General features: G+C 34.6%; 1 protein-coding gene across 5 annotated transcripts in view; it reads left to right on the top strand.

The window, feature by feature from the left end:
* The window catches only part of Klp68D (kinesin-like protein 68D), a 479,354-nt gene that overhangs the window by 73,438 nt on the left and 393,650 nt on the right, over window positions 1–12,266 (top strand). For all 5 annotated transcript variants that reach the window (XM_090410558.1, XM_090410557.1, XM_090410556.1 and 2 more), the window contains exon 5: window positions 9,345–9,469. In XM_090410558.1, coding sequence (XP_090266684.1) covers window positions 9,345–9,469 — 125 coding nt within the window. The remainder of the gene's footprint in view (window positions 1–9,344; window positions 9,470–12,266) is intronic.

Genomic DNA, 12,266 nt, shown 5'->3' with positions numbered 1-12,266 from the left:
CTTCCATTAGTAAACCCATGTTGTTCATTGCAAAGTAGAGATTCACTGTCAACCCATTTCTGAATGCGCGCCCTAACAAATTTTTCCATAATCTTCACCACCACTATTGAGATACTAATTGGTCAATAGTTAGATACACCGGTCTTTGCACCACCCTTGTGCAATGGAATTACCATACATTCCTTCCATTCCTGCGAAATCTTCCCTGTTCTGAGATTCATATTAAACATCCTGGTCAAAGGAATGGCCAGTTCAGCTGAACACTCTAGCACACATGCTGATATTCCGTCAGTCCCTATTGCTGAATTCTTATTCAATTTGTGAATTCAATTGGTTAGACTTCTTTACTGGGAAAAAAAAAATTTATATATATATATAGATAGATAGATAGATGCATGCTCCCAAAGTGAAATAAGTAATTAATTGCTTCTCTTTTGAAACATTCAAAAATAAACTGTAATCAAAAATATCATGTCATTAACAACCAACTAGATAATGTACCCTCCTCTCCCACCACTGAACTGTGGATTCGAAACTCACATTGGGTACGGATGTTTGTAATTCTTTTAGGTAAGAGATGAATTTTGTCATCTGATGTGAGACCACAGCACTGCTTATTGGAGGCCTGAAGTGGCTTGAGTGGTTTCCATGTTTGGTCATGGAATTTGAGCAGGATTTCTGAACCAGGTTAAAATGAATAACAATTACAAAATACAATTAACATACAAAATAACAACTACAATTACAAAGATTAAAATACACAAAGATTATTGAAGATAAAATGAAACAGTTTGAGAACAGGAATCAAACCTTGGAGATTCAGTGGCAAACTCTGAAAAAAACATTGATTGATTCTGCCAGAGAGGCATGTGGTGAGGTTGTCTGCAAGGATAAAAAAATCAGAACTCCCTGGTGGACACAGGAAGTTAAAGAGGCAGTCAAGGAAAAGAAGAAATCATATCAAAAGTTCCTGGCAAATAAGTCAGCTTGTGCTCTTAGAGAATATAGAGACAAATGTAAGAATGCTAAACACTGTGTAAAACTAGCTAAACAAAAGTCATGGGAGGACTTTGGCAAGAATATACAATGAAAATGAAGTATGGAGTAATTACTTTGAAAAACTGCTAAATGAAATAAGCAGTGATGACAGCACAGTGGTAAAAAACACTGACCAGGCATGCAGTCAGGAATACATATCCATACTTGAAGTAGAAAAAGCCATCAAAGGCCTGAAATGTGGAAAGGCAGCAAGAGTAGATGATATTCGACCAGAAATGCTGAAGTATGGTGGTATAAGAATCTTACAGTGACTGCACTGCATAGTTCAGAAAGCCTGGACAGAGGGACGAATTCCCAATGATTGCAGTAGAGCTCTCATAGTACCCATATATAAAAAGGGAAATAAAACTGAATGTGAGAATTACAGAGGTATTTCCCTAATGAGTGTTCCTGGCAAGATCTATGCAAGTATACTTGAGAAACGATTGAGAAGAATTGTGGAAGAAAAGCTTGGTGAAGAACAAGCTGGATTCAGGCCAAATAGAAGCGAAGCTCTCAGGATCAGATCTTCACTTTACGACAGATAATCGAGAAAGCATGGGAATATAACAGCGATCTGTATTTAAGTTTCGTCGATTTGGAAAAGGCATATGACAAGGTGCCAAGAGAGAAGCTATTCAATACGCTACAGTTATATGGTGTCAATGGGGCATTATATCAAGCAGTACTTAGTCTTTATTTGAGTTGTAAGTCAGCAGTTAGAATTGAAGGAAGTACAGGAAGATGGTTTAATGTTAAATCTGGTGTGAGACAAGGATGTACATTATTCCCTCTGTTATTCATTATCTATATGGATCACATTATGAAGGAAAGTGGTATTAAACATGATATCAAAATTGGAGATGTTAATATCAACTCTTTGATTTATGCGGATGATGTTATACTTCTAAATAAATCCGCTACAAGTCTGCAAGATTCTCTGACTAAATTGAATAACTGTTGTAATAGATATGGTATGAAGGTCAGCAATAAAAAGACAAAGACAATGAAAATATGCAGAATCATTGAAAATGTCAACTGTGTTGTGAATGGAGAACCTGTGGAACAAGTGAAACATTTCAGCTACTTAGGCATGATTTTTACTAAAGATGGTAAATTAAATATAGAAATAGACAACAGAATCAGCAAAGCTGGTATGGTAGGAAGTCAATTGAATAAATTCATATGGAATAAGAAGGAAATTAGTCGGAACACTACAAGACAGTGTTCAAACCAGTTTTAACTTATGGATCTGAGAGCTGGGGTCAGAAGTAAAACACTTGACCAAAGACTAGAGACCGCAGATATGAGAGTCCTGAGAAAGATTAGAGGCGTGAACAAATGGCATCAATGGCAATATCATATTAAAAACGAGGAAATTAGGAATGAAATTGATATTGTCAACATCCAGGAATGTGTTAGCAGAGCTAATCTCAGATGGTATGGTCACTTAAACAGAATGGGCGAAGAATGATTAACAAAACAAGTGTTCTCTGCCAGGTTGGCAGCAAAATGACCCGGAGGAAGACCAAAATATAGGTGAATTGATACGGTACAAAGTGCCTTAGACGATAGAAATATAAGATCTGATAATGTTGGAGTCTTGACAAGTAACAGACTGATTTGGAGGAAAATTGTAGATAGCAAGTTAGTAATGATGTAATTTTTTTCATGTTGCACTATCATATCCTGTACACCCTTTGAGGGTACATTGCTGGAATTTGATGATGATGATATCCCATTTTTTCCCCTTTTTTTAAAATCCAATTTCAGATAATCATAAAGTACATTTTGCAATAGCATTTTTATATGACTTTTTTATATGACATTTATATGACTTTAGGGTGTTTTAGGTTAGGCAAGTAACTTAGGCTATGGTAATTACGACTTGCATCGAAAATCGCCTTACGTCGGTCCGTAGGAGCGGATCCCGGTACTTCTGTTTGCATTCCCCTTGAATAGTTTCATTTATTATCACAGCAATTGAAACTCGACTTTTTTTGTTATTGTTGGGTCTGTATAGTTGCAGTATTTTATTTATTATCATTAATAACACAATTCTTACTATACCAAATTCACAGTGACCACAGAATAAGTTTTTAGAGAAATAGTTTGCTGTGGTGAATTTCCTTGAGAAAAGCATTAATGCTTGGAACTTTGTGGGACTATTTGGCAGTTGTTTTGGTGTTGGGTTCACTATAACTGTTTATCAATGGTGGGAGACCTGATTAAAATTATGGTTTGGATTAGGTAAGATTATTTAGCTGGCTTGGTTTATTGAGTGATTAATGTATTCACTTTCCAACCAACATGTTGCAGGTTTGAATTGCACCATAGACATTGATGTTTGTAATTGCCTTATGATTTCTTACAAGAGTAAGAAAATAAATCAAGTACTCAAAATAGCATTACCAATGAAATAAAAAAAAAAAAAATAAATAAAATAAAAAAATGGAGGTGGAACTGGATTGGACACATACTGAGAATGGACAACAGAGAGATTCCTAAAGTTGCTTTGACATGCATCCCAGAAGGAATACAATAAAGGGGAAGTCCTAAATTAACTTGTCAGAGAATAACAAGAAAAGGAAAGGAGACTGGCTTGCCTGGCAAAGCTGGAGAGAAGCCAAACTGGTGGCTCAGGACAGAGGAATCCGGAAGAAACAGATCTTGGCGTTATATGCCATGAGGTGCGAATAAGTAAGTATGGCAGGTATTGTGTGGATTAATGGTTAATGTAGGTCTGCCATGATGAGTCTTCTGATTCCATGGAGATACCAATATAATAATAATAGTAAATGCTACTGGCTGCAAAAATATTTATTTTTCTAAATAGTGTTTTTTGTTATTTTCACAAATAATTTTATACTAAAAAAAACAACTGCCAAACATTTTTGCTCAACTAACAGTCTTTCTCTCCAATTCATCTACCAAAGCTAGTGATGAAGAACCTAAAATCAACATGGCACTTTCAGTCCTGAAACACTTATCCTCTAAGAAATCATTTTTTATATGTTGCCTTGTACTGTTCTGTTTTCGTAGGCAGTAGTTTTTGTTTTTCAGTTAAACTGTTGTTTTTCTACTTGTGAACTTTTTTTTGCTTTCATAATCTGACTTGCATATTTAGTGTGCTGGTTGGAAAGTAGGTAAGATTATGTTACAATCCTGATCTAGGGATTATACATGATATTTTTTCAAGCCACTTTGGGCCTCCAAATTTTTTCCATTTTGGTCCTCCAAATTCATCGTAATAGTTTATTCAGCTTACTGATATTTTCCTGGATATCAAACAAGTATCTTTGGAGCACAAACTATAACTGTGACAAAACAGAGCACCCATTAGACCAGTGGTTCTCAAAGGGTGTGCCAGGGTGCACTGGTGCGCCCTAGAAGATTTCCGGGTGCGCCCTGTAGTATTCCAGAGAAATATGTGTCCAGATATAAAAATAAATATAGTTACTCTATTATACCTTTTCATTACGGATATACCGCTATTTTTGTCAACACGTCATTATTATGTTGATTAACAGCGGTTTTTCTTGCAGAGAGAACAAGAATATGGTTTATTCTTGTTGTGTATATTACTTATTTTAAAAGTGTTGGAAGTGGATGTTATGTGCATATTACTTATTTTCAGATAAATATACCCAAATAAAATGGATAGATTTCTCAAAAAGAAGCATGATATTGAAGAATCAGATTCTGGAAGTGAGCAAAAGTTAAGTGCAAGTAAGAAAGCAAAATCGTGACCTACTCGCAAATATAATGAAAGTTATTTAAGCTTTTGTTTCACTTAGACCTGAAGTGAAGATCATCCTTTGCCACTATGTTTAGTATGTGGATGTAAAATGGCAAATGAATCATTGCTTCCTAGTAAATTGAGTAAACATTTCAAAACTATACACTCTAATTTACAAGATAAATCTGTAAGTTTTTTCAAGAGATTGCCTGAACAGCAAACAAAAGCAGCAAATTCTTTTAAAAGTATAATGACTGTTTCTGATAAAGCTCAAATTGCTTCTTATGAAGTCTCAGAACTGATAGCAAAAAATATGAAAGATCATACTTTAAGTGAGTCACTTATTTTGCCTGCATGCAAAAAAATGGTCATGACAATGCTAGGAAATGAAGCAGCAATGAAAATAAGCAAGATTCCTCTGTCCAACGATACAGTTCACAGGCGTATTATAGAAATGTCTTCTGATATCGAGAAAAATGTATGCTGTAATAAACTTCAGTATTCAAATTATGTATTGCAAGTTAATGAGTCAACAGACATTACCAACAAGGTGCAACTCTTAGCATTCATCCGTTTTATTAATGAAGATCAAATAGTAAATCAGTTTCTTTTTTGCAAAGAATTAAGTGTGTCTACAAAAGGTGAGGATGTTTTTAATATTTTGAATAGCTATCTTGATAAATGGCAGTTAACATGGAAGTCGTGTGTAGGCATTTGTACAGATGGAGCCCCTTCCATGGTAGGCTGTGTTAAGGGCCTTACATCTTTTGTAAAAAAACAAAATGTGAATGTTATCGTAATTCACTGATTTCTTCATAGGGATGCCTTGATGGCAAAAACATTGGGAGAAAAATTAAGAGAAGTTTTAGATCAAGTTGTTCAGATGGTAAACTTAATTAAAACAAGACCTGTCAAATCGCGTTTATTCAAAAAGCTTTGTATCGATGTGGATTCACAACACAGACGGCTGCTTTTACACACTGAGGTGAGGTGGCTGTCGAGGGGGAAAGTACTTACCCGTGTACACGAGTTATGACAAGAACTTCTTGCGTTTTTTGAAGAGATGAAACAATTACATTTTTGTAACCTCCTTCGGTGCAAATTTTGAATTGCCAGGTTACAGTATTTGGCCGATATATTTCAGCAGCTCAATATTTTGAATACTAACATGCAAGGGAAAGAAGAAAATATTCTCACATCCACTGACAAAATGAAAGCGTTTCAGAGAAAACTACAGATTTGGAAAAGAAAAGCTGTTGAAGGTAATTTGGAAATGTTTCCATTGGTAAGTAACACTTGCATAAATGAAACACTTCCAATAATAGTTGAACATTTAACAAGTTTAGAAGAAAAATTGAGTTCTTATTTTCCATCACTTAACACTGAACAGTACGATTGGATTAGAAACCCATTTATGGAAACTTCAAGTGATTTTGGTTTAACATTAACAGAAGGAGAAGAACTGGCAGCTATATCCACTGATCGTGGATTGATGATTAAACATAAGGAATTGTCTCTTGAAGCCTTTTGGATTTCTATAAAAGAAGAATATGTGTCAATATCTAAAAAAGCTTTGAACATTTTACTACAATTTTCGACATATTTATGTGAATTAGGATTTTCTACCCTCACCACAATTAAGTGTAAAAAGAGAGGAACTCTTCAATGTATTGACGAGGAAATGAGAGTTTGCCTTTCAAATATATGCCCAAACATTGAAGCAATTGCTAGGACACATCAGGCTCATGTTTCTCATAAACACAAGAATGAATAAACTTAAGGTGTGTTTCATTTTATTTTATTTTTTATCGCATTATTTTTTTTCTGTAATATTGACTTAATTATTATAAACATATTTCTCAGAAATTTGTATATAGTGTGCCTACAACTATTTGTAGGATTTTAAATGTGCCCTGACTTCAAAAAGTTTGAGAACTACCTCATTAGACTGTTGAAAAAACAGTTTGCATTGTCAGTGAAAAGGAACTTTTCAAGGTATCCAACTAAGGACCAGATAAAAATTAAATGAATTCAGAGAAGGGGCTAATTTATCCTCTTGACATAGTATGCGGTGTGCCACTATTACTACTTCCTTCAATATCCCCTTACCATTTCCCATGCACATCCAACTTTACTGCAGTTTCTTATGTCAGCAATGCTTCAAGTATTCTCCTGAGTTTGCCATAATTACTTACCCTCTTCATGCCTCATTACACATAAGGCCAAGATCTGCTTCTTCCAGATAACTCTGTCATGAGCCACCAGTTCATCTTCTCTCCAGCTCTTCCAGCCAGCCAGTCTACTCTCCTTTTCTGTCATTCTCTGCCAAGTCAATTTAGGCCTTCCTTTTTTCTGTTTTCCTTCTGGGATCCATGTCAGAGCCACTCTAGAAATCTCCCTGTTGTCCATTCTCAGTATGTGTCCAATCCAGTTCCATCTCTTTTAATTTCATTAGTGATGCTATTTTGAGCAATCAGCTTATATATGTTATCATTTGTTACACATTGGGAGCCAAAATATTAAAAATATTTTGGCCCCCAATGATTTAACTTCATGAAAAAAGAAAGTTTTTTTTTTCTACTTTAAAAAGTAGAAGTTAATGAAAACTAATTAACTTCCTGTTTTTTAGTCAGCTTTCATGTCTCTGATCCATATAATAATACAGCCTTAACATTGCTACTGAAGATCTTTATTTTGGTTTTATTATTATTTTGAAGATTTTCATATACTATTTAATTTTCTGAAAGCAGTATTAGCTTTTGTCAGTCATTGCATTATATCCCTGTCAGTTTCCCTTCAATGTCTACATTTGCTCCCAAGTATGTAAACTTCTTACTTCTATAGCATGCTGTTTGATTTGATCTCTTTGTGACATTTGCTGTTTGGTTTAAGCACTTTTGTTTTAGTCTTATTTATTTTAAGACCAACCATTTCAGCTGTTTTATACAAGTCTTCTAATTTTGTTTGTAGATTATGATATTTTGATGATATCAAAACTATGCCATCAGCATTATTTAGATCTTCTAATTGTGATACAGGATTCCATTTAATTCCTCTTCTTGCATCTGTAACTTTTCTCGTAATCCAATCAATGATTATATTGTCCCTGCCTTACACCAGATCTATATCTCAAACCATTTGGATGTTATTTTGTGCAATACACAACTTTTACTTCTCTTCTACATTTCTTTGATTATTCTCACATATTTGTTTGGAATGCCATCACTTTTAATAATTAACCATAATGTTTCTTTGTCAATACTCTTAAATACTATAGCAAAATCTGTAAAATTTAGGTATAATCAGTTTTTATATTCTATTCTTTGTTCATTGATGTTCCTTAAAGTAAAAATGTAATGCACAGTATTCCCACCTATACTAAAACCAACTTGTTCATGCTTTAATATCCTCTCTATTTTAATCCTATTTATCAATATTCTACAGAAAATTTTTGTAGGTGATGACAATGTAAAAATATAAGCATATTGATGAATTTGTAAAACAAAACAAAATGCAGGAACAAGTAAGCAGTCAGAATCCAAAGTAAATCTCCATCCAAACAGAATAAATCCATAATTATTCTCTGTATTTCAAAAAAGTTCCATTAATATGGAACTTTCACATATTTCCATATTAATTTTTATTTTGTTATTTGAGAAAATAAGTGCAATATTTGTTTTGATTTTTATGCTGTATTGTTTTTTAAATAAATGATCTGTATAAAATTTAATGACAAATTTATTATATTGAAATGGAAAATGTTATGATCCAATCATATGTTATAGCCATATGTAGAAAGAAACATCAAGCTTCAGAAATTTTCCCCAGACCTTAGGAGAACATAATAGTTTTTTCTTGCAAAATTTCAAAATGGACAAAGAATCTGATTCAGGTTGAACATTGCACAATGACCATTGTTCATATATCTGTTCCCTGAACTGAAAGAGTTACTAAACAGAAAATGCTTCATTACCGTTGATGAGCTTCTGATGAAATGACCTGACATATATAGACAAAAAGTTTGCTGACAGGAATACAAGCCTTATATTCAAATGCTGTGCAGCAGCCATCAGACAGAATGTAGATTATATTGAACACCTGGTTACACATTCAGGGATGTGTAATGTGTCCTATCTAAACTGAAATGAAATGCTAGTCGGTTGAAGGAATGTAGCTTTCAGCACTGGACAGGTGGAATAGAGTTGATATGATAATATCTAAGTTGGTGAGGGAATTACTCTAGGTTTCATTGTGGGTATTATTCATAGAGTGGAGGTGGTGACCATTCTTGGCATTGTATAAAAGTAAAGAATAAATGGAATACATTACCAAAGAGTGTTGTTGATATGAAGACTGAGTGAGTATGAGGTAATGGATCATAAATGTTTCTGATGAGAGAGGATCCTTCCATGATGAGGCTTTTAAATTCTTAACTCCATAGAGAACTGTAAAATAAGGATGCAATTGGTAAAATGAGGAATAAATTTACTCATAAAATTTTTTTCACTGTTATTTACAATTTTCAATATACTGTGTGTAATAAAATATATCTATGTACATCTTCTAGTTCTAAACAGACTGATTTGTATGATGAGACTTTCCGGCCCCTTGTAGATTCTGTACTCGTTGGGTTTAATGGTACAATATTTGCATATGGACAGACAGGAGCTGGCAAAACCTATACAATGGAAGGTATGCTATTAATATACATTAAGTTTACAGCCACTTACAGGGTGTTCGGGATAAATTTGACATATTTATAATTAATTATATTTTTCCGTAAGTTACATGTATTAACACACACTTCTCTTCATTTAAAAGTTTGGACCCTTCTTCATTCATATACAAGATGTCAGAAAGGATGGATAGCTGGAACCCACCTGAATCATGGAAGAGAATAACTTGTATCATGATGATTCGTGCCCGCCATCAAAATAAGGATATTACGACTGCTGCCCAATGCTCCCTGAATACAGTAAAAACAATCAGGCATGAACTAGAGACTTGCAATGGTGACTACGAGGATGTAGCAAGAAGAAAGATCCCTAGCAGACGATCTGATTGTGTTCGTACAGCAGAATTCCTCGCAAATCTGCAGGAACAGGTGTTGAAGAACCCTGGCATTGGAATTCGGGCTTTGTTCGTGGAGTTGCTAACTGTAGTCAAGCCCTGGATAACAAGGGTAGCCAATGGTAGGCCGTATGTATGGCAGCAGGATTCGGCCCCTTGCCACACCTCTGGGAAAAGTCAAAAATGGTTGTCTGAAAATTTCTACGACTTCACCAGTCCAAATGTTTGGCCTCCAAACTCCCCAGACCTTAACCCCATGGATTATTTTGTATGGGGCGCAGTTGAAAAAGACACCAATCGCACTTCCAGTAATACAAAAGCCCAGTTAATGGATAAAATTAAAACAGTTTTTGCGGCCCTTCCCAGGGAGACTGTAGCATCAGCTTGTTCGAGGTTCCGAAGCAGAATTGAAGCTGTGATCGATGCTAATGGTGGTTATTTTGAGTAAATCTTGTTGATAGTATTGTAATTAACTCTGCCTGTAATGTTTTTTTGTCAATTCATTAAATTTAATAGATACAAAGAAGATTTTCTTTTTCCTTACGAAACTGTCAAATTTATCCCGAACACCCTGTATATACAGGGTGTTCGGGATAAATTTGACATATTTATAATTAATTATATTTTTCCGTAAGTTACATGTATTAACACACACTTCTCTTCATTTAAAAGTTTGGACCCTTCTTCATTCATATACAAGATGTCAGAAAGGATGGATAGCTGGAACCCACCTGAATCATGGAAGAGAATAACTTGTATCATGATGATTCGTGCCCGCCATCAAAATAAGGATATTACGACTGCTGCCCAATGCTCCCTGAATACAGTAAAAACAATCAGGCATGAACTAGAGACTTGCAATGGTGACTACGAGGATGTAGCAAGAAGAAAGATCCCTAGCAGACGATCTGATTGCGTTCGTACAGCAGAATTCCTCGCAAATCTGCAGGAACAGGTGTTGAAGAACCCTGGCATTGGAATTCGGGCTTTGTTCGTGGAGTTTCTAACTGTAGTCAAGCCCTGGATAACAAGGGTAGCCAATGGTAGGCCGTATGTATGGCAGCAGGATTCGGCCCCTTGCCACACCTCTGGGAAAAGTCAAAAATGGTTGTCTGAAAATTTCTACGACTTCACCAGTCCAAATGTTTGGCCTCCAAACTCCCCAGACCTTAACCCCATGGATTATTTTGTATGGGGCGCAGTTGAAAAAGACACCAATCGCACTTCCAGTAATACAAAAGCCCAGTTAATGGATAAAATTAAAACAGTTTTTGCGGCCCTTCCCAGGGAGACTGTAGCATCAGCTTGTTCGAGGTTCCGAAGCAGAATTGAAGCTGTGATCGATGCTAATGGTGGTTATTTTGAGTAAATCTTGTTGATAGTATTGTAATTAACTCTGCCTGTAATGTTTTTTTGTCAATTCATTAAATTTAATAGATACAAAGAAGATTTTCTTTTTCCTTACGAAACTGTCAAATTTATCCCGAACACCCTGTATATATGTGTATATATATATATATATATATATATATATATATATATCAATTTCATATCTATTGTATTGTGACCATGCTAGTACACAGCTTGTTTCTTGTTTATGAAATCCATTCTTGTTATTCTACATTTTTGAATTGTTAGTTACACTGAAAATGACCTTCAAGTTTCAGATCAAAATATTTGATTGCTAAATTAGTAATAAACTATCTTGTATCTACATGTTCTTATAGTATATATATGTCAAGTATCAGTAAAACTGTTGTAAAATTGTTTGTGTATTATTGCAATTTTAGCATTGTATTCCTGAAGATGAGACAAAATATTGAAATGATTAAACCTAATATTTAATTATTTCTCTTTGTGTTAATTATTCCATTAAACTGTAGCATCCATGATACAGTTTAATGGAATAATTAACACAAAGAGAAATAATTAAACTTGCTAAAGATCTGGGAGACAGTCATTCTGAGACCAAGTAATCAGACTTCTCCAAACATTCATTATCTGGTCCAGAGAGGGTGCCTTGTTAGGACATTAGTTTTGTTTGTTACATTTGAATTGTTTCCAGTGCTTTAATTTAGTGCTTTGTGCTTGTCATAGTTATTATTTGCACTCTGAAGATGCTGGTTAGAAAACCAATGAAATATTACTATTAGTAAGTTTCAATAAATTCATTTTTTCATCTGTTGGTGTTGTTAATACTGCTGTTAATACAAGCACCAATACGAACACTTCATAGGACTTAAGAAATACATTGGGCATCATCGTTAAGGCAAGTCAGTACCAGCAAGATATGCCTTGGATAGTTCTTCACACAGGATTAGATGGAAGAAAACAAAGGGCTACACAGAAGTCATAAATTAGAGAGACTACTTTTGTAATCAGCAGCAGCTTTAAAACATTCCCCAAACCTTAACAAGCA

The sequence above is a fragment of the Typopeltis vanoorti genome, chromosome 20, assembly GCF_054136105.1.
Source record: "Typopeltis vanoorti isolate ZY-2024b chromosome 20, IOZ_Tvanoo_1.0, whole genome shotgun sequence".
In the NCBI taxonomy this organism is placed as follows: domain Eukaryota; kingdom Metazoa; phylum Arthropoda; class Arachnida; order Uropygi; family Thelyphonidae; genus Typopeltis; species Typopeltis vanoorti.
This window is presented reverse-complemented; position numbering and strand designations above follow the sequence as displayed.